Source organism: Oryctolagus cuniculus, chromosome 6, assembly GCF_051225735.1.
Source record: "Oryctolagus cuniculus isolate XC-2025 breed Fujian yellow rabbit chromosome 6, ASM5122573v1, whole genome shotgun sequence".
NCBI lineage: Eukaryota > Metazoa > Chordata > Mammalia > Lagomorpha > Leporidae > Oryctolagus > Oryctolagus cuniculus.
The window spans coordinates 27165504-27192545 of NC_142872.1; the positions used below are offsets into that span (position 1 = coordinate 27165504).

General features: G+C 49.8%; 1 protein-coding gene across 2 annotated transcripts in view; it reads left to right on the plus strand.

Annotated features, from left to right (window-relative positions):
• Positions 1–13323, plus strand: part of WNT8A (Wnt family member 8A) — a 41156-nt gene extending 27833 nt beyond the window's left edge. Inside the window, exons 1-6 of one of the 2 annotated variants that reach the window (XM_089335916.1) lie at positions 7223–7418; positions 7513–7546; positions 7717–7855; positions 9266–9391; positions 10042–10184; positions 11219–11905. In XM_089335916.1, coding sequence (XP_089192042.1) covers positions 7351–7418; positions 7513–7546; positions 7717–7855; positions 9266–9391; positions 10042–10184; positions 11219–11767 — 1059 coding nt within the window. In that variant the 5' untranslated portion in view covers positions 7223–7350 and the 3' untranslated portion in view covers positions 11768–11905. Of the gene's footprint in view, positions 1–7222; positions 7419–7512; positions 7547–7716; positions 7856–9265; positions 9392–10041; positions 10185–11218 lie in introns of those variants that run through there. The other variant, XM_089335917.1, reaches the window with a different exon arrangement.
• Positions 13324–27042: the final 13719 nt, after the last annotated feature.

Here is a 27042-nt window from a genome sequence, read left to right on the forward strand (position 1 = left end):
TTGGACTAGTGAGATGGCATTGGTATATGCCACCTTGATGGGGTTGTGTTGGGATCCCCTGGCATGATTCTAACTCCACCATTTGGGGCAAGTCCGATTGAGCATGTCCCAAATTGTACATCTCCTCCCTCTCTTATTCCCACTCTTATATTTAACAGGGATCACTTTTCAGTTAAAATTTAAACACCTAAGAATAATTGTGTGTTAATCACAGAGTTCAACCAATAGTACTAGGACAAAACAAAGAGAAAATACTAAAATGGATAAAATATTACATTGTACATCAACAGTCAGGACAAGAGCTGATCAAGTCACTGTTTCTCATAGTGTCCATTTCACTTCAACAGGTTTCCCCTTTGGTGCTCAGTTAGTTGTCCCTGATCAGGGAGAACATATGATATTTGTCCCTTTGGGACTGGCTTAATTCACTCAGCATAATGTTTTCAAGATTCCTCCATCTTGTTGCAAATGACCGGATTTCATTGTTTTTGACTGCTGTAAAGTATTCCATAGAGTACATGTCCCATAATTTCTTTATCCAGTCTACTGTTGATGGGCATTTGGGTTGGTTCCAGGTCTTAGCTATTGTGAATTGAGCTGCAATAAACATTAATGTGCAGACAGCTTGTTTGTTTGCCAATTTAATTTCCTTTGGGTAAATTCCAAGGAGTGGGATGGCTGGGTTGAATGGTAGGGTTATATTCAGGTTTCTGAGGAATCTCCAGACTGACTTCCATAGTGGCTTAACCAATTTGCATTCCCACCAACAGTGGGTTAGTGTCCCTTTTCCCCCCACATCCTCGCCAGCATCTGTTGTTGGTAGATTTCTGTATGTGAGCCATTCTCACTGGGGTGAGGTGAAACCTCATTGTGGTTTTGATGTTCATTTCCCTGATTGCTAGTGATCTTGAACATTTTTTCATGTGTCTGTTGGCCATTTGGATTTCCTCTTTTGAAAAATGTCTGGGATTCAGGCATCCCAGGTGGCAGCAGCGCCAGCCCTCATACTGTAACCTTTTCAAGGACAAAGGTAATTGTAGTAGCTTTACTGAATGCCCACCTTAGTGCCAACAGCTGGGCTGGCTGTCCATTAAGTAATTACTAAAAGGCTGAAATTTCAGTGCTGAATCTCACATCCTCGCAACAAACTGAGCCTGTTGTACCACTCACTGCCACCAGATGGCAGGCCTCAATCAGAAGTCCTCTGCATGGGCATTCCTTTCTGTCCCAGCTTTCTGGTTCTAAATTGTTCAAGCTGCTCTCTCAAACCAGACTGAGAACTCCTCCAAGATATCTCCCATGTATCTCCATGGTATCTCCTATGGCGTTCTCCATGGGTCCACTAGGGTTACGTACCGGCCTGTACTCTGCAGGTAAGTGCTTTTGGAGTAAATGAACAGATGTATGCATGCATATTTTCTTAAAAGCAGTAAAATCCCCCAATCAGATCCATACCTTCTTTCTTTATAGTCAAGAAACATTGATTGAGAACTGCTGTGTAAAATCCACTGTCCAGAAATGGGAATTTAGATCAGTGAGGGAACAAAAACACAATAGACACGGGGCAGGCATTTGCCACAGTGGTTACGGTGCAGCTTGGGACACCCACAAACCGTATCGGGGTGCCTGGGTTTGAGTCCCGCCTCTAGCTCCAGATTTCAGCTTGGCTGGCAGCAGGCGGTGACTCAAGTGTTTGGGTCTCTGCCACCCACACGGGAGACCTGGATTGGGTTCTAGGCACCCAGCTCCCCTTGCAGGCATCTGAGACATCAACCACCGACTAGAAAGTCTCCATCTCTCTCTGTCTCTCAAAAAGAGTAAATACAAACTTGTGTGTGTGTGTGTGTGTGTGTGTGTGTGTGAGTGTGTGGAGTAGAAAGGCTAAGGGTGAAGAGGTGACCTCTCCCATCTGAGCGCCTCCGTCTGTAGCCGCTGGGTAGGAGCAGCACGCCCCCATCCTCGGCGATGGGGCGATGCGAAGGAACAGGGCTGAGAATGACAAGGGCCATCCCTAGGCAGCCTCCTGCGTCATGAAGGAAACACCCGCAAAGCTGAACCGGCCCTTCCCTGCCGCCTGCTGCTCCCCGTGCACACAGCGGCTGGGCTCTTGTCCTCTGCACACCTGGAGCCCTGCACCTGAACGAGAAAATTGAAATGTGCCCCACTCCCCCCTCCCTTGGGCATACGGTCGGGGAACTTGGCAAGGCCTTGAGGATAAGTTGAGGGGGCCAAAGGGAGAGTCAGGAGCTCAGGCAGCTGTGGCATTTGGACTGGGGGTGGGTGGGTCAAGTGCCCCAGGGGGTGGCAAGTTCCCAGGGAGGAGGGGTGGAGAGCAGAGATTCGGAAGTCCTGAGCTCGCTCAGCGGCACAGCCCAGGAATATGCGTGGGCCGCTTCTCCCTCTTCCCCACCTCCTTATCTAATTAGCAGACAGGCGTGAAGAGTCAGAAATCCTACCTCTCTCTCTCCAGGCATTCTCCAGCCACCTCCACCCCCGCCCCTCTCTCCCGCCCACGAGGACCTGGAATGCGTGGTGCCCAAGGATTTGGGAAGTTTGGTCAGAGTGCACGCGGGCCTGGGACGGGTGCCTGTGCTGTGCGGTGACCAACTTTTGGGGTTTGCTCAACACGGTCCTGCCGTGGGCACTGAAAGTCAAGCGCTGGGGGAAACTTCTCAGCCTCGGGCAGGTGGGGTCCAGGCTCGCTCGGCCCCTGTGACCCTGGCTAAGGCTCCTCCCTCTGGCTCTCCCTGGCCTCCTTGGAGACGGGGCTCCAGGTTTCCTGACGCTGCTCTGGCTCCTTCCGTCACGACAGTGTGCAGTGCTTCCTTAGGCTCCTGGAATCGCATTCTCCCGGGACAGCAGACGGGAGAGCCTCTGCACTGCGAAGCCCTTCCCCGGGCGAATGCACTAATTCACTGCGTTCCACTTAATACTTCCCATCCTGCACTGTAAATGGGTGCACAGCTCACCTCTTATTTACTAGATACTAAGCTCCTTGAAGACAGGGAACAAGACCTAGGGCTCAGAAAGGGGTAAAGCCTTGCATGTAACAAGCTTGAAATAACTAGTTAATGTTACATTGCACGTGGAAGCATTCTGTGCTTTTTTTCTTCTTGACGTATATTCATTTATTTGAAAGGCAGAGTGACAGAGAGAGGTAGAGACAGAGACAGAGAGGTCTTCTCTCTTCTGGTTCACTCCCCCGATGTCCATAACAGCTAGGGTTAGGCAAGGCTAAAGACAGGAGCCAAGAACTCCACCCGGGGCGCCCACATGGGTGGCAGGAATCCAGGCACTTGGGCCATCTTCTGCTACTTCCCCAGCTGGGCTAGCAGGGAGCTGGGTCAGAAGCATGGATTAGGGAGGACTCAAACCACACAGGCCGATATGGAACAAGGGCCTCCCTCTGGGTCAGAATGCCTGCCAAGCATTTTGTTTAAAAGATTTATTTGGACATTTGAAAGGCAGAGTTAGAGAGAGAGACGGGGAGACAGAAAGAGAAACAGACAGAGATCCTGCATCCACAGGTTCACTCCCCAAATAGCTGCAGCAGCCCAACACCCAGGGCTGGACCAGGGCAAAGCCAGGAGCCAGGAGCTTCTTCCAGGTCTCCCATGCAGGCACAGGGGCCCAAGCACTTGGGCCATCCTCAGCTGCTTTCCCAGGCCATCAGCAGGGAGCTGGATTGGAGAGAAACAGCTGGGACTCGAACCAGCAGACATATGGGATGCCGGTGCTACAGGCAGCTTTAACCCACTGCACCACAGCGCCGACCCCCTACCAAGCATTTTGTAGTCCGTCTCCCCGTAGCCTTAGATGGAGGACCCTGAGTTCTGTGCTGTGCTGGGGGCGGCTTGTACAGGCTCCTGAGGGCTGGTGGTTAAGGTTTTCAGGAATTTTGCAAACTGGTTGTTAAACACAGCTGTCTTTAAAAAAAAAAAAAAAAACTTATAAGTAAATAAATTATATTAAGAACAAAGATACTCAAAATCAGCATTTCCTAATGATTTCGCTGCATTTTCTATTAGCTGTGTTCTTGTAGTCCCTTACATGGATTAGACCTGAGTGACAGAAATACCGAATGATGGTTTGCTGCTGTGCGTCTCTTCTCACATCCACCCTGGTGGTTTCAAGTGAGCCATAGTGGGGATAGTTACACTGTGAGAATCAGCAAACCTGCCCATCTGGCTGCGGATGCGGAGACGCCGCTGCCTGCGGATGCGGAGACGCCGCTGCCTGCGGATGCGGAGACGCCGCTGCTGCGTCTGTCTCGTCACGGGCCTACTCCGCCTCCCCTGTCAGCTTCTGCCCTTGCCTTCATCTCCAGATTCCATTCCTGAAAGAGAGAAACCAACACCTGGGTCAAACTCAAAAAACAAAAACAAAACCTCCCAAGACAACAGAGCTGGGATTAAGGGAACTGCACGCCGACCCAGCATGGAGAGCCATTCTCAGGCCTCTGTCTGCAGTGAAGGGCCAGCTCAGTCCAGCGCCGAGGGCTTCTCTCCACGGACCCCAAAGGACCCTGGAGAAGGTGACGGTTGTCTTCCAGGGAGCCATGATGGCCCATTCACTGCAGGCCCGACAAATGAGGACAACTCTCAACACTCACTGCCGGGGAAGGTAACATCTCCTCATTCCCAGCCCACAGTCACCTCCAGGATTCATAAATTCTATAAATGTCAGCGCTAGGATTGCAGCACGTGGGAGGGCTGGGGGAGCCTAGGAGCCATCCCACAGCTCACATTTCCCACACTCTCATCTTCCAGGTGAAGAAGCTGGCGCCAAGCAGCTTGCCCAGAGTCACGCAACACAGCATTGCCCAGGGCCAGGGCTCCTGACACCTGGAGCAGAGGCCTTCACCTAACATCGTCAGTTCCATCTCAAGAAACAATGTGATCTCCAGAGAGTGAAGCAGCAGCAAGCACAGAGTTTGCACAGGCTGAAAAAAACAGATCTCACTTCTGGAGCCGGCACTGTGGCACAAACCGTTGAGGCCCTGCCAGCAACACGGGGCATCGGCATCACATATCCAGCGGCAGGCTCCTCTTCCGACCCAGCGCCCTGCTGACGCACCCGGAGGCTGAACGCGCAGCACAGCATCAGTCCTGTCCTGACCCCACAGAGAGGGGCAGGAAATAACCCTGCTGTTTGAAAAAGTGGAGGTTACACATCAGTTGTTTTCTTCATTGGAGAGGCAGAGACAGACAGATCTCCCCAAATGAGCACAATGACCATGACTGGGCTGGGCCAAAGCCACGAGCCCAGAACTCTATCTAGGTTCCCCGGTGGGTGGCAGAAAAGCCATCACCTACTGTCTCCCATAATGAATATATGGGAAGCTGGAGGGGAAGTGGAGGAACCAGGCACCCAGAGATGGGATGTGGTGTCCCAAGCAGCTACTTAACCCCTCTGCCCAGTGCCGGCACTTTCAACGTGATTTTTTTTTTTTTTTTTTTTTTTGAGAGGTAGAGTTACACACAGTGAGAGAGAGAGACAGAGAGAGAGGTGTTCTATCCGGGTTCTCTTCTCCAAATGGCCGCAAAGGCCGGAGTTGTGCTGATCTGAAGCCAGGAGCTGGGTGCTCCTTCCAGGTCTCCCGTGTGGGTACAGGGGCCCAAGGACTTAGGCCATCTTTTACTGCTTTCCCAGGCCATAGCAGAGAGCTGGATTGGAAGAGGAGCAGCTGGGACTAGAACTGGCGCCAATATTGGATGCCGGCACTGCAGGCAGAGGATTAACCTACGGTGCCACGGCGCTGGCCCCTCAATGTGCTTCTTAACTGGGACAAGTGGAAGACAGAGGGAAGGCCACTGGGGCAAACTCACTGGGCCTTCTCCCAAGACACCTCCTTTCAGAAGCAGAGAAACCTCAGCAAGCAGAGGAAGAGAGCCTGCTAGGGCTGGGGGAGCCGTTTTCTCTTTGTTTAACATTCATTCATTCATTTGAAAGGCAGAATGACAGACAGAGGGAGAGACAGAGACGGGTCTTCTATCTGCTGGCTTAGTCCCCAAATACACACAACAGCCAGGCCAGACCAGGCTGACATCAGGAGCGGGACCTGCCACATGGGTGGCAGAAGCCCGAGTACTTGGCCATCTTCTGCTGGCTCCCAGGATGCATCGGCAGGGAGTAGCTGGCCATATTCTGCGGCTTTTCCAGGCATGTTAGCAGGGAGCTGGATCAGAAGTGGAGCAGCTGGGACTTGGACCAGTGCCCACATGGGATTCCAGTGATGCAGGGGCCAGCCTAACCAGCTGTGCCACACCGCCAGCCTTGCCATAAAAATGTCTAAACGCTTTCTTTTCTGGGCTCGTCTTGTCACAGGACAGCACCCATTTGCAGACTGACACCCCTCCTAGCCCATTCTTTGAGTGCACTGCCCTCAAGAAGCCTAGGGGCCGCTTTCCCACCCAAACCAGGTCCAGGGTGCTGGAAAGGGCACAGGATAATGAGACAGACGGTGGCTTGTTGCCTGCAATTTGCTCCTCAATTTCTCTGGCCTTCTTCGCCCAGGCTTAGCAAACAGCTTCACCAGTCAAGAAAGACCTCAACCCCTTCATCACCACCCCCACCCGACCTAATGATGCCACAAAGTCCCTCGCAGAAGACGACCCAGTATCATTCATTCATTCAGGCACTTCCGGCTCCTGCCGGAGGAACTATAGCTCCAGTGTCACATGGTAGCCAGGAAGAAAAGCCCTGCCATGGCCGGCCCAGAGGCCGAGTCTCAGACACAAGCACTTGGCAACCCGCACTCGCGGATGGCAGGACGTTCACCAGCGCTTGCTCTGGGACGCGGTGGTGGGAGCAAGCCCCGCCACTGCATCGCAGCTCAGTCACCCGGGGAGGAGGTGCACAGCGTACCCCCTTGTTCGGGGAACTGAGCAGGAAGACCCCCAAATGCAGATCCCCCAAGCTTGTTAACACCGGGGGAGGAAGGCAGGGCAAAGGGCAGGGTCTCACCGACAAGGAGGACGCCGGGGCCGGGGCACAGGTGACCCCCTCCAGGGTTCTGAGGAATGGGCCCTCAGCCGCAAAGGGGCAGAAACTGCCTTGGAGGCACAAGGTGGGAGGAAGCTTCAGCCCCTTCTCTGGGCGGGGAGAGGGCAGGGCTGGCTGGGCGGGGCTTCCCTTGGGGGCGGGGCTGGCCCTCCTCCCTGGCCCCCCATTGGGTCAGTGACTCCCGCAGCCCTGCCCCTGAAGGACAAATAAGAAGAGCTGTTGTTTTTCGCCCCCACCTTGGCTATTCAGAGTCCCCCACATAAATACTGAGGGGGCTGCTGCCCGCTCCCTGCTTCTCTGGCTGTGGCCCTGAGCCACACCTGCTCCCCTGCGGTGGGCAGGGCCATGGGAGACCTCGTTCTGCTCTGGGTGGCTGTGGGCATGTGCAGTGCCACCTTCCGTGCCTCTGCCTGGTAAGTCCCTTGCCCTACCCCCCACCGCCTGCTAAGGTAACCCCTGTTGGATCTCCCCCACTCACTTCTGTCTCACTCCTCCTCTTTTTGGTAGGTCAGTGAACAATTTCCTGATAACTGGCCCTAAGGTAGGATGGCCTCAGCTGCTGTTAGGAGACCCTCACGGAAAAAGAAAAGAGGGGAGGGGGACAGTGCCAGCATAACCCTCACCCGGAGCGTGAGCCCACTGGAGTCCTGCCTGCCCCTGGGCCAGACCCCCTGTGTGCGCCCTGGCTCATGGCCCCTTTCCCTTCACCAGGCCTACCTGACCTATACTACCAGCGTGGCCTTGGGGGCCCAGAGCGGCATTGAGGAGTGTAAGTTCCAGTTTGCTTGGGAACGTTGGAACTGCCCGGAAAATGCTCTCCAGCTCTCCACCCACAACAGGCTGAGAAGCGGTACGTCTGGGTGTGGCTACAGTGGTGCGGGGAGTGTGCAAGCAGGGGTGCCCTGTAGTGTGTGTCTGTGCGTGTATGCACAGCCTGCTGCTGATCTTAGTGAGTGAGTCACTGCCCCCCAGGGAGGCCGGCGCTGTCCAGCCCAGCAGCAGCACGGGGGTGGGTAGGAGGGCTCTGCAGACACGCGTGAAAATGTCTCTTTTCACATGCGTGCCTGTGTCTGTGTGCACGCACTTGTCGTGGGCTGGTTTACCTGAAATATAGACGTGGAAAGGCTGTGTTTTGCAGCCGCTGAGGGAGTTTCCGGTCTGCCCAACTGCCATAAAATCCTGAGAGGCTGAGGAGCCTGTTGGGGTGGGCCAGGGGGCACACCCATGCGGCATAGAACGCCTGCAGTGGTTTGCATACAGGTCGACGTTGTAACAACCATGGAGAATTTCCCGAGAAGAACTGTGGGGACAGAAAGAACAATCTTCCCATGTGTACAACACAGACAGCATAAGAAACGAAACGTGGCAATATTTGTCAGTAGTCTAGGAAGCCGAGAGCCCTGTGAGTGGCGGCCATAACCATTATGATGGTTACACGGCCACAGCTTCGTGGTCAGAAAGAGGGAAAAGGGTACTTGCCCCTGTCCTGAGCCAGCCGGCAGCCTTGAGTCTCACTGCCCAAGGCCTGGTGCCAGTGGCTGAGTGACAGAGGATGAGGCTGGACATCAGGACTGGGCTCTGATCCCTACACAGGCTCATCGATTTTTTTTTTTTTTTTTTGACAGGCAGAGTGGACAGTGAGAGAGAGAGACAGAGAGAGAAAGGTCTTCCTTTGCCGTTGGTTCACCCTCCAATGGCCGCCGCTGCAGCCGGCGCACCGCGCTGATCCGATGGCAGGAGCCAGGATCCAGGTGCTTTTTCCTGGTCTCCCATGGGGTGCAGGGCCCAAGCACCTGGGCCATCCTCCACTGCACTCCCTGGCCACAGCAGAGAGCTGGCCTGGAAGAGGGGCAACCGGGACGGAATCCGGCGCCCCAACCGGGACTAGAACCCGGTGTGCCGGCGCCGCAAGGTGGAGGATTAGCCTATTGAGCCACGGCGCCGGCCAGGCTCATCGATTTTTAAGATTTATTTATTCATTTATTTATTTGAAAGGCAGACTGACCCAAGTGGGAGAGACCAAGAGAGAGATCTTTGGTGGAGTTCACTCCCTATGTGGCCTCATCATTCTCTCTCTGGGTGTTTCTTCCTACATCTGTAGCATGGGAGGGGTGTGTGTGCGTGTGCACTGCTGCCTGGATGAAGTGAGGATTGTTCGCTCGGTAGAAGAGGAGGGAGAGAAGCAGTATGGTTTTTCCAAAACCTCTGCTTTGGGTCATTAGGCCCCAGGTCTCCAGTCGGTCCCTCTTTCTGTTTAAAGCCACCAGAGAGACTTCCTTCATTCATGCCATCAGCTCAGCTGGAGTCATGCACACTATCACCAAGAACTGCAGCATGGGCGACTTTGAAAACTGTGGCTGCGATGAGTCAAAAAACGGGAAAACAGGTGAGCTGGGCTTTCCGGTGTGTGGGGGCGGGTGGAGGGCGAGGGGTTGAGAGCTGAGTGCAGGCTCTGGGCGAGCCACGCTGCTCACTTCAAGCCCTAGACGCCAGTAGCTCCCTCAGCTGTGGGAGAACCAGGACCTCAGTATTCCCAACAGCTAAGCTAAGTCCACGAGGCCAGGGGTTGTTATCAAATGGCTCCAAAGCCCACAAGGCTTCTGGGAATGAGGATGCCAAAGAGAGTTGAGAGGCAGCCTTGGTTTTCGGGCTCAAAATGGCTGGTTAGAAACTTGGACTACCGGCAGACCACCTAAGAGACTTAGGTGTGTCACTAGTCAGGCAGGACCCCCAGAGGATGATGGCATCAGAATTCCAGAAGGTTTAAACTGCAGAGGACCTCTGAGGTCAGGGAACCAGCCCCAGGCTGCCTCAGGGAAGTCTGACTGCCCGGCACCGACAAGGGCCTCAAGCTGGCTGCGGGGCTAGGACTCCCCGCACCTGCCCGAAGCTCCTCCATTTCCCCGTCTCATCTTCGGCAATAACTTTACACCCTCCGAGGGCTCTTGGGGATGGTTTGCCTGCCCAGCTGAAAGACTCGTCTCCTGGGGCTTGGCAGGGAGCTATATGCAGAACGTATTCTTTCCTTACGTGTAGGAGGCCATGGCTGGATCTGGGGAGGCTGCAGCGACAATGTGGAATTTGGGGAAAGGATCTCCAAACTCTTTGTGGACAGTTTGGAGAAGGGGAAGGATGCCAGAGCCCTGATGAATCTCCACAACAACAGGGCCGGCAGGCTGGTGGGTATAGGAGTCGGCCAGTCCCGGCCACGGCGTCACATCTGCACAGCCCTTCACAACTGACCGCGTCTCGCCCTCAGGCCACCCAGAAGGACAGCAGGACAGGATGATTACCCCATTCTCTGGACGTCAGGGCCAGTTAAGTCACAGCCAAGTGGCTCGTCCAGGGCAATGCAGCTAATAAGCACTGGAGCCAGGCAATGAACTCGTGCCTTCTACGTTAGTCCTATCAGCCACAAACCGTCCGCTCGGGGCCCCTCCAGAAGCAAGTTCCTGAGCCTGGAATCCAGGCCTTGCTTCCCTGACTTGAAGGTTGGGTCACTTGAGCTGCACATGCTAGGAAATTAGCAGCGGCTCACTGTGCCGGCTGCGGGATCTCGGCTACTCTGCTGGGTTTGTTCTCCCAAGACCTCTGGTGGGGAAGCAGTTTCTGGAGTCTTCTGACCTCAAATCTGGCTTGAGAAATTCCCTGTGAACCTGAAGCTAGAAGTCCTGGCTGCCCAGGGCAAGGGGAAGAGGTTTCTCCAGGCAAGGGCAACGTGGGAAATTCATTGCCTTTGGGGTGTAGGGGTTTCTGCCTCAAGCAACTTCCATCCCTGTGAGAGATGGCCCAGAGGATAAGTCTGACCCCCACTTCCCCCCAAATATGCTAGCTCCCAGACCCGAGGCAACAGTGCCAGGGAGGATATTTTCCTTAGAAATTTCCAAAGTTCTTGATTATTATCATATTCAATTCTTACTGCACTTGGGCAGATAGAGAAAACAGCTCAACAGGGGAAGGAGTTGGGCCTGGAGCCTGGGTTTCCTGGCTCCGGCAGCCTTCTCAGCACCTGCCTGGCTCTGTCTGAATCACCCGGAGATGTTACAATTCACCAGTGAGGGGCCCTTAAACGTTTTCACTGGGGAGGTCTGAGGCTTCCCCCATAATCCTTACACTCCTCCGAAGTCAAAAAGCACCGCTCTAACATACTCCAGTCGGTCACCAGCCACCTGCCCTCTGCACCCATTCTCTCTTTCATGTTCTCTCCCCGAAGGCAGTGAAAGCCACCATGAGAAGGACCTGCAAGTGTCACGGCATCTCGGGGAGCTGCAGCATCCAGACCTGCTGGTTGCAGCTGGCTGACTTCCGGGAGATGGGCGACTACCTGAAGGCCAAGTACGACCGGGCGCTGAAAATCGAGATGGACAAGCGGCGGCTAAGAGCTGGGAACAGCGCCGAGGGCCACTGGGCGCCCACAGAGGCCTTTCTTCCTAGTGCAGAGGCCGAGCTGGTCTTTCTAGAGGAGTCGCCAGATTACTGCACCCGCAATTCCAGCCTGGGCGTCCAGGGCACTGAGGGCCGTGAGTGCCTGCAGCACAGCCACAACACCTCCCGGAGGGAGCGACGCAGCTGCGGGCGCCTGTGCTCCGAGTGTGGGCTGCAGGTGGAAGAGAGGCGAACCGAGGCCACCAGCAGCTGTAACTGCAAATTCCACTGGTGCTGCACGGTCAAGTGTGACCAGTGTAGGCATGTGGTGAACAGATACTACTGCACCCGCTCCCCAGGCACGGCCCAGTCCTGGGCTAAGGGCAGTGCCTGGTAACAGCCCACACGGACTCACTTGCTCATTGCACGACTGTGGAGGGGCACACAGCTTCTCTCCTGGAGACAGCAGATTGGGAATCAATCGGAACATCACCGGGTTGGTCTGCGGGGCAAGTGGTATCCACTAGAGGAGGGCAAACGGGACCCAAGGGTATACGGCATATTCTTGGTAGAGCCGAAATTGGAGCCCGGGCCTTCTGACCCCACTTCACCTCACCTGCAAGTCACTTCCTGGTCTTTGGGCCTGGATTTATGCACTTGCCCTGGAAGGGGGAAGAGGGGGTAGGGGCTGGGAGATATCCAGAGTACTTGTTCCCTTAAACTTCAGACCACACCCAACCCACTTGTCAGGTAGGACTCCTGGTGGAGCAACCTTCCCTTGCTCATGAATTTGACCAATAACAACTTCATGCAGATAAATGAGGTGGAGACCACAAATGCCTTTCAGGAGCTTTTTAAAATGTTGGGGTTTTTCACCTGATTATGCACTTTTAAAAACTTCTTCCCATTCGAACTTGGGGAAAATCAGTACCCAACATAACTAGGGGGCTTGTCCACCACCTCTGCAGCCAAGGGGAGGGAATGGAGGCAGAGGGTGGGCAGGTGACTGCGACTCCTCCAGACGAGCTGTAAAATGACCCTGATTTGTATTTTCCCAGGTTGGGAACTCAACTTTATTTTAAAATAAATGCTTCTAGGATAGATCCCTCAAGGACATTTTGTCAGTACCTTTGGCAATCTTAGGATAAGAAAGGGAATGGGAAACTCTGTATTCCAATTATCCATCAAGCTAAGGGGCAAACTAGACATAGCCAACCCCCTTGAATTCAATGTTTGACAGATTGTGAAGCCGAGACCCAAGCACTGACCCACAGGAAAACAATACAGACTCCCCAGATTTAGAAGGTGCTATTGTAATGCAATCCAAGCAACTTGGGGAATAAGGAAGCCCTTTGAACTTGGGTAACATTCAAAGTGTGTTTGCTCTCTGAACTTGGGCTTCCCGGGGTGTCTGTACACCCAGACCAGGGCCCTAGGACCGGAGACCTGAAGAGTTGTGGATTCCACTGTCCTCATTTACACTTCTATATCTTCCATTGGTAATCTTTCAAGGAAGGGTAGTTGCCACAAGAAGAGAGCCTCGAGGGCTCAGCCCCTGGTTTCCTAAGTCTGAATATTTCAGCCTGGAGACTTTGCCGTCTGCAAGGGCTTGCGCCCTGCAGGGAGGCTGAATAAACAAGCCAGGGATCACCTTGAGTGCGGTAGCACCCCATCCTATTGTTCTAAGGTAGAAAACAATTTTACTGTTCAACCATAGGATAAATTAGACCATGGCTTCCGGAGGAGTATTAACTACTAAAATAATATTCTTGATAAATACTTTGTAACATGGAAAATGCTCATGATATCATTAAGTGAACACAGCTGATTACAAAATAGCATGCTCAGGATGAATTATTTTTGTTCTTAAATAAGAAAATGCCCAATAATAAAATAGTTTGTTTTCCCTTTTTTAATTTGTCTATAATAAACATTCTTTGCCATCAGAAAGAATGTGGTTTTTTTTTTTTAATGCAAAAGGGAATAACCTATCCTTTTTCTTTTAAGTGAAAAAGAAGGTTCACTAGGGAAGTTGGCATCTCAGCAGAAAGCAGAGCAGGTGCCCTGAATATCCGCTCTGGTCTCCATGACTTCTAGTGCTTCGCAACTAACAGGTCAGAGGCCAGAGACAACGAGAAATCCCTAAAAGTGCAGCCTATGTCAAGGACGTGGAAAATTCCATCTCAGCCCTTCATTCAGGAAGGTTAAAAACAGCAACAGCAAGGACTAGTGTGCGTGTGTGTGGTGGCAGACGGTGGAACGAAGAGAGCCTATTTGATGCCAGTAACAACCAAAAGGAACGATGATTTCCCTGGGGCTCCTAAAGCCATCTGACCCTGAGGTTAAATCCTGAAAACCTTTGGATTCCAAAATACTCATTGTGAACCCAGAGCTGTGACACTGCTAGGCATGTACACGAGGTTTAAACCTTCCTTCATTCATGGCTTAATTCCCATGATGCAAAGACCCAGGCATCTGCCGCTTTGGCATGTTCCCAGGACTTGCAGACCCAAGTCATCCTGGAGGTGGACGGTGATTCGGAGGAAACCCAGCCCCGCTGCTCCAGGCTCCCAAGCTTCGTGCTGTGGCTGTAACAGAGGCTTTCACTAACAAAGGCCAAAGCAATGGGGCTCCAGGAAAAGTTTCCCTAATTCTCACAATTCTCAGATAATCTCGACTCTTGTCTTCCAAGCCTCTCTCACCCTCATCCATCTTACCTTCAGGGCAATCAGTCAGGCCAGTCTTTCCACATGGACGCTGGGTCAGAAACTAAAGAAATTCAGATTTCTCCACATCCATCACCTTCCTGTCAGGACTTCATTCCAAGCAATACAGCATCATTCAGATTCATGAGTTACAACCCCATGCCCCTTCCCTTTTGGTTCATCCTTAACAAGCTGGCCATAATGAGTGACAGAACAGTAAAACCCCCATGTTTTATATGGATGGGTTCAGGAGCCAAGAAAGGCAGATTGGCCCCAATCTGATGGTGGATCTTGACAATCTGTGGAAAAGGGGATCAAATCAAAGCCGAAACCTGCGCATGAGCCCCTTCCCAGTTAGCAGCTCAGGCCTGAGCCCCTTCACCTGGAGGACAGACACCTGCGTTTTCCAGGTTGCTACTAGAAAGAAAGAAAAAATAAATAAAAACCGCTTCTGTTTTCAGGCCCCACCCAGCTTTTTCTCTTCTTCCTTCTTCCCATCTCGGGGTGGCTAAAACCACGAGGCCTACTCCCAGAGTCTGCCAATCAACTCGTGACTTGCTGGTGGGTGCTCATAAGAGGAGAGGAATTAGCAGGCAAAGGGAAAATCGGGTGCTGCCAAGTGAGCCTCAGGTGCTTAGGAGGTTTTATCTCTTCCCAACCCGAGAACAATCCAGTTAGATTTGCGATTGGTTCCCCTCTTACGATGGAGGAAACCGTGGATCTTGGAGTTTAAGCACCCATACCTAAAATGACACCCTTGGAGGTGGGTTTGAATTCAGGTCTGCCACCCCACAAATGTGCACTCTTTCTTTTACACCCCACTTCCATTCTGGGGGCCCCGGGACGCCAGGCAGCATTCTTAACCTCCCAGAGTTTCCCTGCAATGACGGCCATTCATATGCAGTGGAAGGTGTCCTCTTCCTCACACTTCTGCCAGTAACAGTCATAGTTCTCAGCTCTGCTCCCCCATAAAGAACCTAACTTTTGATTTGCAAAAGACTTCCTTAGAATGATAAAGCTGGTAGCCTGACTCCTGCTGACTTGGGAGGCCAGAATTCTGGTTCTCCAGGGGGAGCCCAAAGAAAAAGGCTAACCATTAGGGTCCACATTAGAGGTCAAAGTTTCAAGAGGGAATGTCAAAGGAAGGGTGTTTATTTTACAGGATAGAGGAAGGAAAAACAGGGTCCAGTGGAAAATGGATAAATTTCTAGCCCCAAATTACAAACTACTGATAATCCTCATGGATGACAAAACATCCAGAATGGGAAAAAAATTAAGTGAAACCTAGGGCCAGAGCAACAGCTTCTAGGAGAGATCAAAGACCTTGGGGCAGGAAGAGAGCTCTAAATCCCTAACCCGGTTGCCTTCCCTACCACAAGAGGAAAGCTGGGCCTAGAGGAGGAAAGTGTCCTGCCCAGCATTACCAAGCCAGATAGCAGAGAAGACACACCGGGCTCCAGGGCCCATGGCTGGGATCTGCCTGACTGCTAGGCCACCCTTCTCAAGGAGACTCTCCCGGAAGGAGATGTGTGATGCCCTAAAAAAGCACTGAGGAAATTAGGCCAGGGCTCTGGGAGGCCTCAAGCCTCACTTGTTCTGCAAGGATGAGCTAGGGAGCTTATGGGTAAGGAGGATGTGGGGGAAAGTGAGTAGGAAAGACCTGGGGTTCATCAGGCAGCCAGAACCATGCCCCTTTCCTCTCGCACTCTCAAGTACCCATGCAGACCCGTGATGGAGCTCAGTGCTCCTGAGAAGGTCCCTTGTCATGTCTTTTATTTATTTATTTATTTTTGTTTATTTATTTATTTATTTTTTGACAGGCAGAGTAGACAGAGAAAGAGAGAGACAGAGAGAAAGGTCTTCCTTTGCCGTTGCTTCACCCTCCAATGGCCGCCGCGGCTGGCGCACCGCGCTGATCTGATGGCAGGAGCCAGGTGCTTCTCCTGGTCTCCCATGGGGTGCAGGGCCCAAGCACCTGGGCCATCCTCCACTGCACTCCCAGGCCACAGCAGAGAACTGGCCTGGAAGAGGGGCAACCGGGACAGAATCTGGCGCCCCGACCGGGACTAGAACCCGGTGTGCCAGCGCCGCAAGGCGGAGGATTAGCCTAGTGAGCCTCGGCGTCGGCCCTATTTATTTATTTATTTATTTTAAGATTTATTTATTTGCCAGCGCTGCGGCTCACTAGGCTAATCCTCTGCCTGTGGCGCCAGCACCCCCGGGTTCTAGTCCCAGTCGGGGCACTGGATTCTATCCCAGTTGCTCATCTTGCAGTTCAGCTCTCTGCTGTGGCCCAGGAAGGCAGTGGAGGATGGCCCAAGTGCTTGGGTCCCTGCACCCGCATGGGAGACCAGGATAAGCACCTGGCTCCTGGCTTTGGATCGGCATGGCGCGCCAGCTGCAGTACGCAGGCCGTGGCGGCCATTTGGCGGGGGTGAACCAATGGAAAAAGGAAGACCTTTCTCTCTGTCTCTCTCTTTCTCTCACTGTCTAACTCTGCCTGTCAAAAAAAAAAAAAAAAAAAAAAAAAAAAAAAAAAAAAAAAAAGAGAGAGAGATTTATTTATTTATCTGAGAAGCAAAATTACAGAGAGAGGGAGAGAGAGAGAGAGAGAGAGTTCCACCGATTCACTTTTCAGAAGGCTGCAACAGCCAAGACTGGGCCAGACTGAAGCCAGGAGCCAGGAGCTTCTTCCAGGTCTCCCATGTAGGTGCAGGGGCCCAAGCACTTGGGCCATCTTCTGTTGCCTTCCCAGGTGCATTAACAGGGAGCTGGGTCAAAAGTGGAGCAGCCATGGCTTAAACCAGTGTTATTATGGGATGCCAGCACCACAGGCGGCAGATTAACTGGCTGCATCACCATGCCAACACCTGGCCTGCCATTTCAAATCTCCTAAACCTGCTGCTAACCTACATTAACATTTTTTCAGTGAATAATATAAGAACAAATTCTCATAAGAATTCAAATAATATAGAATAAGGACAGATATTTGGTACTGGTAGCTTTAGGATCTGCAAGGAGAGAAGGCCTATACTTCCGGGAATGGAGAGTCCTACCCGCACTTCTGGGGAAGATAAGTCCTTGTCAAGGTCCCCACAGGTGCCTAAAGGTCAACCAATGAGGGTCAGACCTGCCTCAACCTTGAATCTTCACGCCCTGTATCTATAAAAGGAGCCCTCCCAACCTCTGACACTCGACCCCCCACCTCACCCCACCCTCTGTTGGGACCAGGGAACCTCGCCCGGGAGCGGAAAAGCTTGTGAATTAATTGATTCATCTGCCTGGGAAGATTTGTTACATGCCGGACACCTTGCAGGTACAACTGTTAAAATGCCCATATCAGGGTGGGTGTTGTGGCACACTGGGTTAAGCCACCACTTGGGACACCCACATCCCGTATCAGAGTGCCTGGGATTGAGTCCCACTGCTGTTTCCACCCCATCTTCCTGCTAATGCACCTGGTAGGCAGCAGATTACTGCCTAAGTGCTGGGTTCCTGCCACCATGTGGATACCCACATGGAGCTCTTCGCTCCTAGCTTTGGCCTGGCCTAGCCTTGGCTCTTGTGGGCATTTGGGGAGTGAACCAGCAGATGGAAGATCTCTTTCTGTCTTTCACTGCCACTCTGCCTTTAAAATAGATAAAATATATTCTATATTCTACATTTTATGGCCGGTGCTGTATCTACAGCCAGCACTGTGGCATAGTGAGTTAAGCCACTGCCTGTAAAGCCAGCATCCCATGTGGGTGCCTGTTTGAGTCCTGGCTGCTCCTCTGCTGATCCAGCTCTTTGCTACGGCCTGGGAAAACAGTGAAAGATGGCCCAAGTTATTGGGCCCCTGCATCTGCTTGGGAAACCTGGAAGAAGTTCCAGGCTCCTGGCTTTGCATCAGCCCAGCTCCAGCCATAGCAGCCATTTGGAGAATAAACCAGTAGATGGAAGACTTCTCTCTCTCTCTCTGCCTCTGCCTGCCTCTCTGTAACTCTTTCAAATCTTAAAAAAAAAAAAAAAAAGGGGACACACATCTTATATTGGAGTGTCTAGATTCAGGTCCTATCTCCACTTCCAATTCCAGCTTCCTGATAATGTGCACCCTGGGAGGCAGCAGATTATGGTTCAAGTGCTCGAGTTCTTGCCACTCCTGTCAGGACCTGGGTTAAATTCCTGGCTCCTAACAGCCCAGCTGTTACATTCATTTGGAAAGAGAACCAGGAGATTGAAGATGTCTCTCTGCCTCAAGTTCTCTTTCTCTTTCACTACTTTTCGAATAATAATTTTTAAAAATTATATTTTTAAATATCCCATATGGGCACCAGTTTGAATCCTGGCTACTCCAGTTCCAATCCAGCTCCCTGCTAATGGCCTGGGAAAAGCAGTGGAAGATGGTACAAATGTTTGGGCCCCTGCCACCCACACAGGAGACCTGGATGAAGTTCCTGCGTCCTGGCTTTGGCCTGGCCCAGCCCTGGCCGTTGAGGTCATTTGGAGAATGAATTAGTGGATGGAAGATCTCTCCCTCTCTCTGTCTCTTCTTATAACTCTGCCTTTCAAATAAAATAAATAAATCTTTAATAAATAAATAAAAAGAATAGAACAAGTGAATAATCACCTTCACTCTCTTCCCTCCTAAACGCTGTGCCACTCCTTGCTTGCTTTTCCAGTTTCCTTCCTCACCCTCAGCTAAATCAGGTTATGGCAGTTCAGTTCACTGCATACACTGTTCCCACTCCACTTCTGTATTCCAGTTGAGGCCATTTCCATCCCTGAAATACCTGTGTCCTACATCCTGTCTCTCCAAGTCCAAATACTCACTTAAGGTCTATGTGCTCCTTGACATTGCCTTCTGTTTGTTTGCAGGATCCATGTATCACTGTCCATGTCCTCTGGGTGTTATTTTTTATGCCTCAACAATGAGATCAGCAAGTCTCTTCCTTGGCAGTGGGACCACGTTACTCCACTTGCTACCGCTGCTCTCCCTCCTGCTTTGCTCCTCGATGCATGTACACAATCCTTCTCCCCTTCCTTGGGACTCATCTCAACCTAGCTTCACCCAATAGAAATGTTGCAGGACACAGAATCAGAATCACATTGGACTTCGGCTATCTCTTGAAATCTAGTGCTCTATTACTTCATGGGTTATGGCTCCTAAAAAAAGATGTATTTTATGTATCTGGAAGGCAGAGTTACAGAGAAAGGGAGAGAAGAATCTTCCATCCACTGATTTACTCCCTAGATGGCCGCAACCGGCTTCCTATGGGTCTCCCACATGAGTGCGGGGGCCCAAGCACTTGAGCCATCTTCTACTGCTCCCCCAGGGGTGGCAGGAACCAAATTAATGGAGCCATTTTCCTGCTGCCTCTCAGGGTCTACATTAGCAAGAAGCTGAAGTCAGGAAGCAGAGCCAGGTATCAAACTCAAGTACTCCAATGTGGGACATAAGCACGTAAACCAGCGTCTTAAACATGAGGATAAACAACCATCCCTGCATTATCTTTTAGCACCATTTCCCCATGAACCTTCTGAAATGCTGTCATGTTTACTGGATACCCGTTCTATTACATGCACAGCATTATTGAGAGGGATGCATAGGTTCCTCACACAGACAAGGTCTCTGCCCTCACAGAGCTGGTATTCAAGTGGAGGGCACATACAATACTCAAGTGAAAATTATCACAGATTATCATATGCACCATGAAAAAAATAAGTGATATTCTTATAATAAGGCAGCAACATATTTAGAAAGGTTAGTCTGAGAAGGCTTGCTGTGATGTTGATATTTAAGCTAATACCCCAAGGATAGACAAGAAGTATATTCAGACAGAAACATTAACAAGTAATGTAATTTGGAAGATTCTGGGACGTGATCAAAACCTGATGTAACTAGAGCATGGCTTACACATGGTGCCATGAGACAAACTTTGAGAAGTGGACAGAGAACAGATAAGGAAGTGAACCACAGCAAAAACTTTGAATTTTGTTCAAAAGAAACAGGATGATGTTAAAATATTTAACCAGGATGGTGATAGGACCTTACATACTTAAAACAAAAAATTCAACTCTCTGTGCTATAGAACACCTCCCAAACTGGTTGAAGGAGTGGTTATAAAGCCCTTAAAACCGGTCCACTTTCCTCAACCCATAGCAAGCCAACTGCTGACCCTGGGGCAGCGGAAGAAAGCAGGTGTTTACTGCATAGCACAGAGCCAGGAGCCAGGAAGCTATTGCTTAATTCCTAGGGTTCCTAAGGAGTTAGGGGTAAAGGTTCTTATAGACTGAAGGTGAGGTTGAAAAGTGTGTGCTCAGCTCATATCTAGGTTCCTGGTTTCTCTGCAGTGCCTGTAAGCCTTCTTTTGATTGGTTGGTGATATCACGTCCTTTATGGAATTTTGATGGTGGCAAAGTGAGCTTCTGTCAATGTAGGGTTTACATGCAGGTGGTGGTTACTTTAAAATAAAGACATTTATTTATTTATTTGAAAGGGAGAGAGAGAGAGAGAGACCTTCCATAAAATGGTTCACTCCCCACACAACCATAACAGCTAGGCTAGCCAGACTAAAGCCAGGAACCAGGAATTTTCTTCAAGTTGCCATATGGCTAGCAGGGATCCAAGTACTTGGGCCATCATCTGCTGCCTCCCAGTGTGCATTAGTGAGAAGCTGGACTGGAAGTGGAGGAGCCAGGACTCAGTCCAAGGCACTGAGAGAGGATGCAAGTATCTCAGGCAGTGGCTTACTCTGCTGCACCACACCACCTGCCCCAGCAACTTCTTGCTCTGAGACTGGGGTTCCAGAAAAGAACCTCTCAAGGTAAGACTGAACATCAAGATGTTACCCATGGTGGGCAGCTTAATGACCTCATGAGTCTTGTGTTCTAGGACCATGTAGGATGGGCTGTAATCTCCCCCAGATCAACAAGCTAATTTTAATAAGAGCAGGGTAAGGAAATGTTAAGATAAGGGAGGCAGCTAGGAGACCTTGGGAGACTAGGACCTGATGTTATCAGGCATTTGCATCAAAGAGGCTGGAACAAGGACTAGAGAAGGGCAGGAGTGGAAGCTGGAAGACCAGCAGACAACTGTGTTAGTCCAGGCAAGAGCTGCTTGGCTGAGGACACAGAGAGAAGGAAGATGAACAACATGTAAAGAGGAGGAAGAATCAATAAAATCATCCGATAGACATGGTGGGTGGGTAGAATTATTTATGGACCACTGCATGTAGACCAGGTTGGGTCTGCTGGGCACATAGGAATCATTTTAAGTATGTCAACTGTGAAGTCTTTCTGAAACATTCATATACAGAATATCAAGCAGGCAACTGGCTATGTCTAGGAAATCTGGCTACATAAATGAAAGAAGTCTGAAATGGAGTTATCAGTACAGAAATAGATTTTGAAGTCATAGGAATAAATGAGATTTGGACATGGAAGGGAGAGAGCATAGGTTCAAGTCCTAAGAAATATCACAGAAGGATGGAGAGAGGTGGGAGAGGATGGGAAATATCGTTATGTGCTTAAAATTGTGTATATGAAATACATGAAATCTGTTCTCTTTATATAAATAAACTTTAAAAAGAAATACCATGTCTTCCTCACTGATGTCCACAAGCTGTCCAGTGAGGAAGCTGAGCAACTGAACTTCTCTGCTTCTGGTACTAGATAGGCAGAGGCTTGCTGGTAGGGGGACAGACTTCCCCATCGATGTGTTGATTTATTCACCCACCGGATGTCTCCCTTAGGTATGGAACTATACTGGGTGCCTGCCAGGTACATAAAGTCCAGGGACATGGTCCCTCCCAATCAAGAAGCAAACGATGCACTGTGATCAATGTTCTAATGGAGGTATAAACAGAAGCAGTGCAAAGTCAGTGATGAAAGCAACCAACATCTGCTGGCCCAGAAAGGAAGCAGAGCTCACGCAGGGGGTGAGAGGAGCTGGATATGACAAGGGTATTCTCCTTGTTTATTCCATGCTCTGTTTTAAAAATCTTGCAAATCCTAAGATAAGGTAATATCATGATGGGTTGGTGTAGATAAAAAGGAGGCTTTTGGTTTTCTGACCACTGACAACAGAAAACAGCTCTTTCCAATGTACCTTAATCAATCAGGCGTGGAGTGGGGGGTGGGAACCAGAGGACAAAGTAGGAAAAGAGAGTGGTTTATTGCTCTTCACAAAAACAGCAATAAAATACTTTGCCCTGAGCTGCATAAGGGTCATAATCGGTATGATAAGCTATCATTTGACAGGAGGAGGAAATTGAAGTTTCATTTCCTCGCTTTTGTGGCACCCCTTGAATTGGATTGATGACACCATTCAGTCAGTCAGCATGAGGCCTGCCTTACCAATTTTGTTTTGCAAAACAAAGCCAGTCACGGTCAAACTCAGCTGGTCAATTCCATAGATTAACATGAGAGTCCCCAGGAAAGCCAGGCAGCAGGGACAGCTCTGGCTGGGAAAAGATGGGTTAATCCCAGGCCAGCGAGGAAGGGAACTTCATGAAACCATTTATGCCCCGCACCCTCCCACCACCCCCCTGACTCCGTGTCCTGGAGTTGGCTCTAAACAATCTCTGGAGCTCCAGGGCAGGGCTGGGTTGAGGGCTGGAGTGGACTCATCTCCCCAGGTGTCCTGTGGTCCAGCTCAGCCTCATTTCTCAAGATCCAGCCTGGGTATCATGTTGTGATAAAGAACACCTGGCCAGAATCTGAGCCTAAACTGGGGAAAATGCATGGGAAAGGTTGCAGCCATTTGGGGAGTGAACCAGCACATGGAAGATCTCTCCCTCTCTCTGTAATTCTGCCTTTCTTTTTTTATACATTTACTTATTTATTTGAAAGGCAGAGTTACAGAGAGGCAGAGGCAGAGGCAGAGACAGAGAGAGAGGTCTCCCATCTGCTGGTTCACTCCCCAAGTGGCCACAATGGCCAAAGCTGGGCCAATCCGAAGCCAGGAGCTTCCTCCAGTTCTCTCCCGAGGCTGCAGGAGCACAAGCACTTGGGCCATCTTCCACTACTTTCCCAGGACATAGCAGAGAGCTGGATTGGAGGTGGGGCAGCCAGGACTGGAACCAATACCCATATGGGATGCTGTCCCTGCAGGTGGTGGCTTTACCCGCTACGTGAAAGCACTGCCTTTCAAATAAATAAAATAAACTTTAAAAAAAGGAAGGAGAAAAAAAGGCTGTTTAGTATTGTGGCATAAGAGCTGCTAATTTTTTTTTTTTTACCAATTTTAATATAATGCCATTAAAATCACTTTCTAGCTTCAAAGTCTGAATTACAAAGAGAGGGGGTTGGATTAGGTTTTATTGCGTATTCACACCTTTTGTTTCAAATTCTAAAATTTCAGCCTTCACATGGTCCTCCATGCCCACTAAGTGCCACACAGAATAAACCACTCCTGCCTTCTAGAAGTTTAGAGCTTTCAAAGCAGCAACAGTTTCCAAGGCACATATAGTCCCATGATTACATCTAATTTCAATCTTGTGCTGAAGAAAATGTATTTGTATATTTCAAAAGGGGTTGCTATTAAATTAACACCACAAATCAGACGGCAGATGTTGATTTGTAACTGCCTAGGACAATACCCTTTTCAAATAACTGCTTTTCAAGGGGCTCCTGTTGTAATGAATGGACCTGGATCGGGTTGAGATTCAGCCTTGTGTGATGTGTGACCTTGGACATGTATATTAGCTATCTTGTGCTTTGTTTGGCTCAATTATAAATGAAGGGGTTGGATTATGTGGTTTTTTTTTTTTTTTTTTTTTTTTTTTTTTTTTTTTTGACAGGCAGAGTGGACAGTGAGAGAGAGAGACAGAGAGAAAGGTCTTCCTTTTGCCGTTGGTTCACCCTCCAATGGCCGCCGCGGCCGGCGCGCTGCGGCCAGCGCACCGCGCTGATCCGATGGCAGGAGCCAGGAGCCAGGTGCTTTTCCTGGTCTCCCATGGGGTGCAGGGCCCAAGCACCTGGGCCATCCTCCACTGCACTCCCTGGCCACAGCAGAGGGCTGGCCTGGAAGAGGGGCAACCGGGACAGAATCCGGCGCCCCGACCGGGACTAGAACCCGGTGTGCCGGCGCCGCTAGGCGGAGGATTAGCCTAGTGAGCCGCGGCGCCGGCCGGATTATGTGGTTTTAAATTAATTGGTGAAGTTTTTTTTTTCCTCCTACGAACAAGCAGTACTTAAGTGTAAATGTGGACGTTCGTGTCTTGAGTGACAGAAAAGGGATTTGAGGTGCTTTCTGAGTGAAAAGCTGTCAGCCAAGAAAAGCAACAGCATAAACCAACAAGGCTTCGACTTCTACTCCATTGACTTATACATAATAACTCTCTCCTGTGAATGAACACAAGAAGCTTCTTGTGTCTGTAAAAAAGCTCCATGAAGTAGTGTGAAAAAGTTTAAAGCCAAATATGATTCAGTTCTGCAGGGGAATAAAAATGTCTTTCCTCACCCATCAAAGCTGAGGATCCCATATAACAAAAGAAAATGTCCACTGCTATGACTCCAGCATCCCATATCAGAGTGCCAGTTTGAGTTTCAGCTACACTTTATTTCCAGTGCAGATTTCCTGCTAATTTGCCTGGGAAGGCCGCGGCAGATGGCTTGAACCCTTGGGTCACTGCTACCCACGTGGGACACCAGGATGGAGTTCCTGGCTCCCAGTTTTGGCCTGGGTCAGACCTGGCTGTTGTGGCCACTTGAGGAGTGAAACAGAGGATGGAAAATCTCTTTCTATCTCTCCCTCTTTCTCTAAAAATGTGCCTTTCAAATAAATCAATCAATCTTAAAAAGAAAATCCTGGCCCCACGAACTCATATATAAGGCATCTAGATCAAATCACTTTTAACTTCAGGGTTGTTGTGAGAATTAAATAGTAGAGAAAATAATGTTAAATACAGTGCTTACTAGATAATTGGCAATAATCAATAATGATCCTTTCATTATTCTCATCACGATGAGAATATAATTCACATATAAAAATACCTAGAGATAAATAATCATCACAACCTTCGACAGAGTGTCACTGTGTGCCAGCAGGCTCTGGTGGGGACTTTCACTTATATTATCACATTCACGGCTCACAATGACCCTCTGAGATTGGCACTATCATCATTCTCATTTTTACAGATTAAGAAACTGAGTCTTAGTAAAATGAAGCAATCCTCATGGTCACAAAGCTAGGAAGTCATGGAGTTATGCCGAAATCAGCTTTGCTGCTTCCATATGTCAAATGCTAAATCATTTCACCATGGACTGCCTAGGACATTATGTCAAGGGAGTATATTAACTGCCAGAAAGTCAAGAAATTAAGTCTGAGTGATTCACAGGCAAGAGATAACCATAGATTAAAGCAAAATCTTAGATTATCTCTTGCGATACAAATTGCAGTAGCAGAAAAGAGTAAAAGAGTCTTCCAGTGTTTGTGATATGGAGCACTGGAAGCAAAGGAAGAGGATGGCTTTAGCAAATATAGACAGGAAAGAGCAGGGTGGGCAAAGAGACCACTGCAGTTGGAGCCTGGTCCATAAAGGCAGATCCTGGGAGATAAGTATAGAAAGACAAGCACTAGGGACCAGTGCTGCTACAGTACTGGCACCTTATATGGTTTGAGTCTTAGCTGCCCCACTTCCAATCCAGCTCCCTGCTAATGGCCTGGGAAAGTAGCAGAGAATAACACATGTGCTTTGGGTCCCTGCACCCACATAGGAGACCTGGATGAAGTTTCTGGCTACTGGCTTCAGCCTGGCCCAGCCTTGGCTGGGTAGTGAACCAGCACATAGAAAACCCCTCTCTCTGTCTCTCCCTCTGAAATAAATAAATCATTAAAAAATAAAATAAAAAGCAAATCTGGCCAGGTCAATTTCTTTTTCTTTTTAATTTTTATTTGAAAGGCAAAATGACAGATATGTGGGTAGCAATGACCCAAATACTTGAGCCATCATCTGCTGCCTCCAAGGCACATTAGCAGGAAGCTAAAATTGGAAGCTGAGGCAGGAGTTGATCCTAGACACTCAGATATGGGATACGTGTGTCCTAAGAGGCAGCTTAGCTGTTTCACAACATGTGCCTAAAATATTACATTTGTATCACAACATGTGCCTCAAATGTTACATTTTCTCAAACTATCTCTGAGGCCAGAAGGAATTAATAATGGTTTTCTATATATATATATGTTGAATTTGTACCTCTAAAAGGTACAAAGCTAATAAAGTTAGATTTGAACTTGAGGGATCTCTTATATATAAAACATGTTAATTGAGCTTTGAAATGAAAGACTGACACTTCAAAGTCTAAAAATTCTCACTGGGTATGTTTAGTACATACCCAGTCCTCTGAAAGTTAGGAGTTTGGCATGACTAATTCTTTACAGTCCATTTGCTAAATGACACCTTATAAAAGCCAGCACCACTGAAAAGGATGTGTTTATTTCCAAAGCTTCAACCTCTTTGTGAACTGACTGCTTTAAATTGGTCCTTGTCTAACCATTTTATGGTGCGAGGAGGCACTAACCACATATGTATGTTAAAGACCCCCAGAAAAGTTCTGACATTGGCAAGGACTAGATAAAGACCAGAGAGGCTGTCTTCTGGTCTCAGTGGAAAGACCACCCAGAATGATCAGGATATATTATAATCCTGATTAAGATTTATTAACTGTCCCCAGCCCAAGATGAAGATGCCTATTCTTAGAAAATTACAGCCGAGCCGGCGCCGTGGCTCAATAGGCTAATCCTCCACCTTGCGGCGCCGGCACACCGGGTTCTAGTCCCGGTTGGGGCGCCGGATTCTGTCCCGGTTGCCCCTCTTCCAGGCCAGCTCTCTGCTATGGCCAGGGAGTGCAGTGGAGGATGGCCCAGGTGCTTGGGCCCTGCACCCCATGGGAGACCAGGAAAAAGCACCTGGCTCCTGGCTCCTGCCAGGATCAGCGCGGTGCGCCGGCTGCAGCGGCGGCCATTGGAGGGTGAACCAACGGC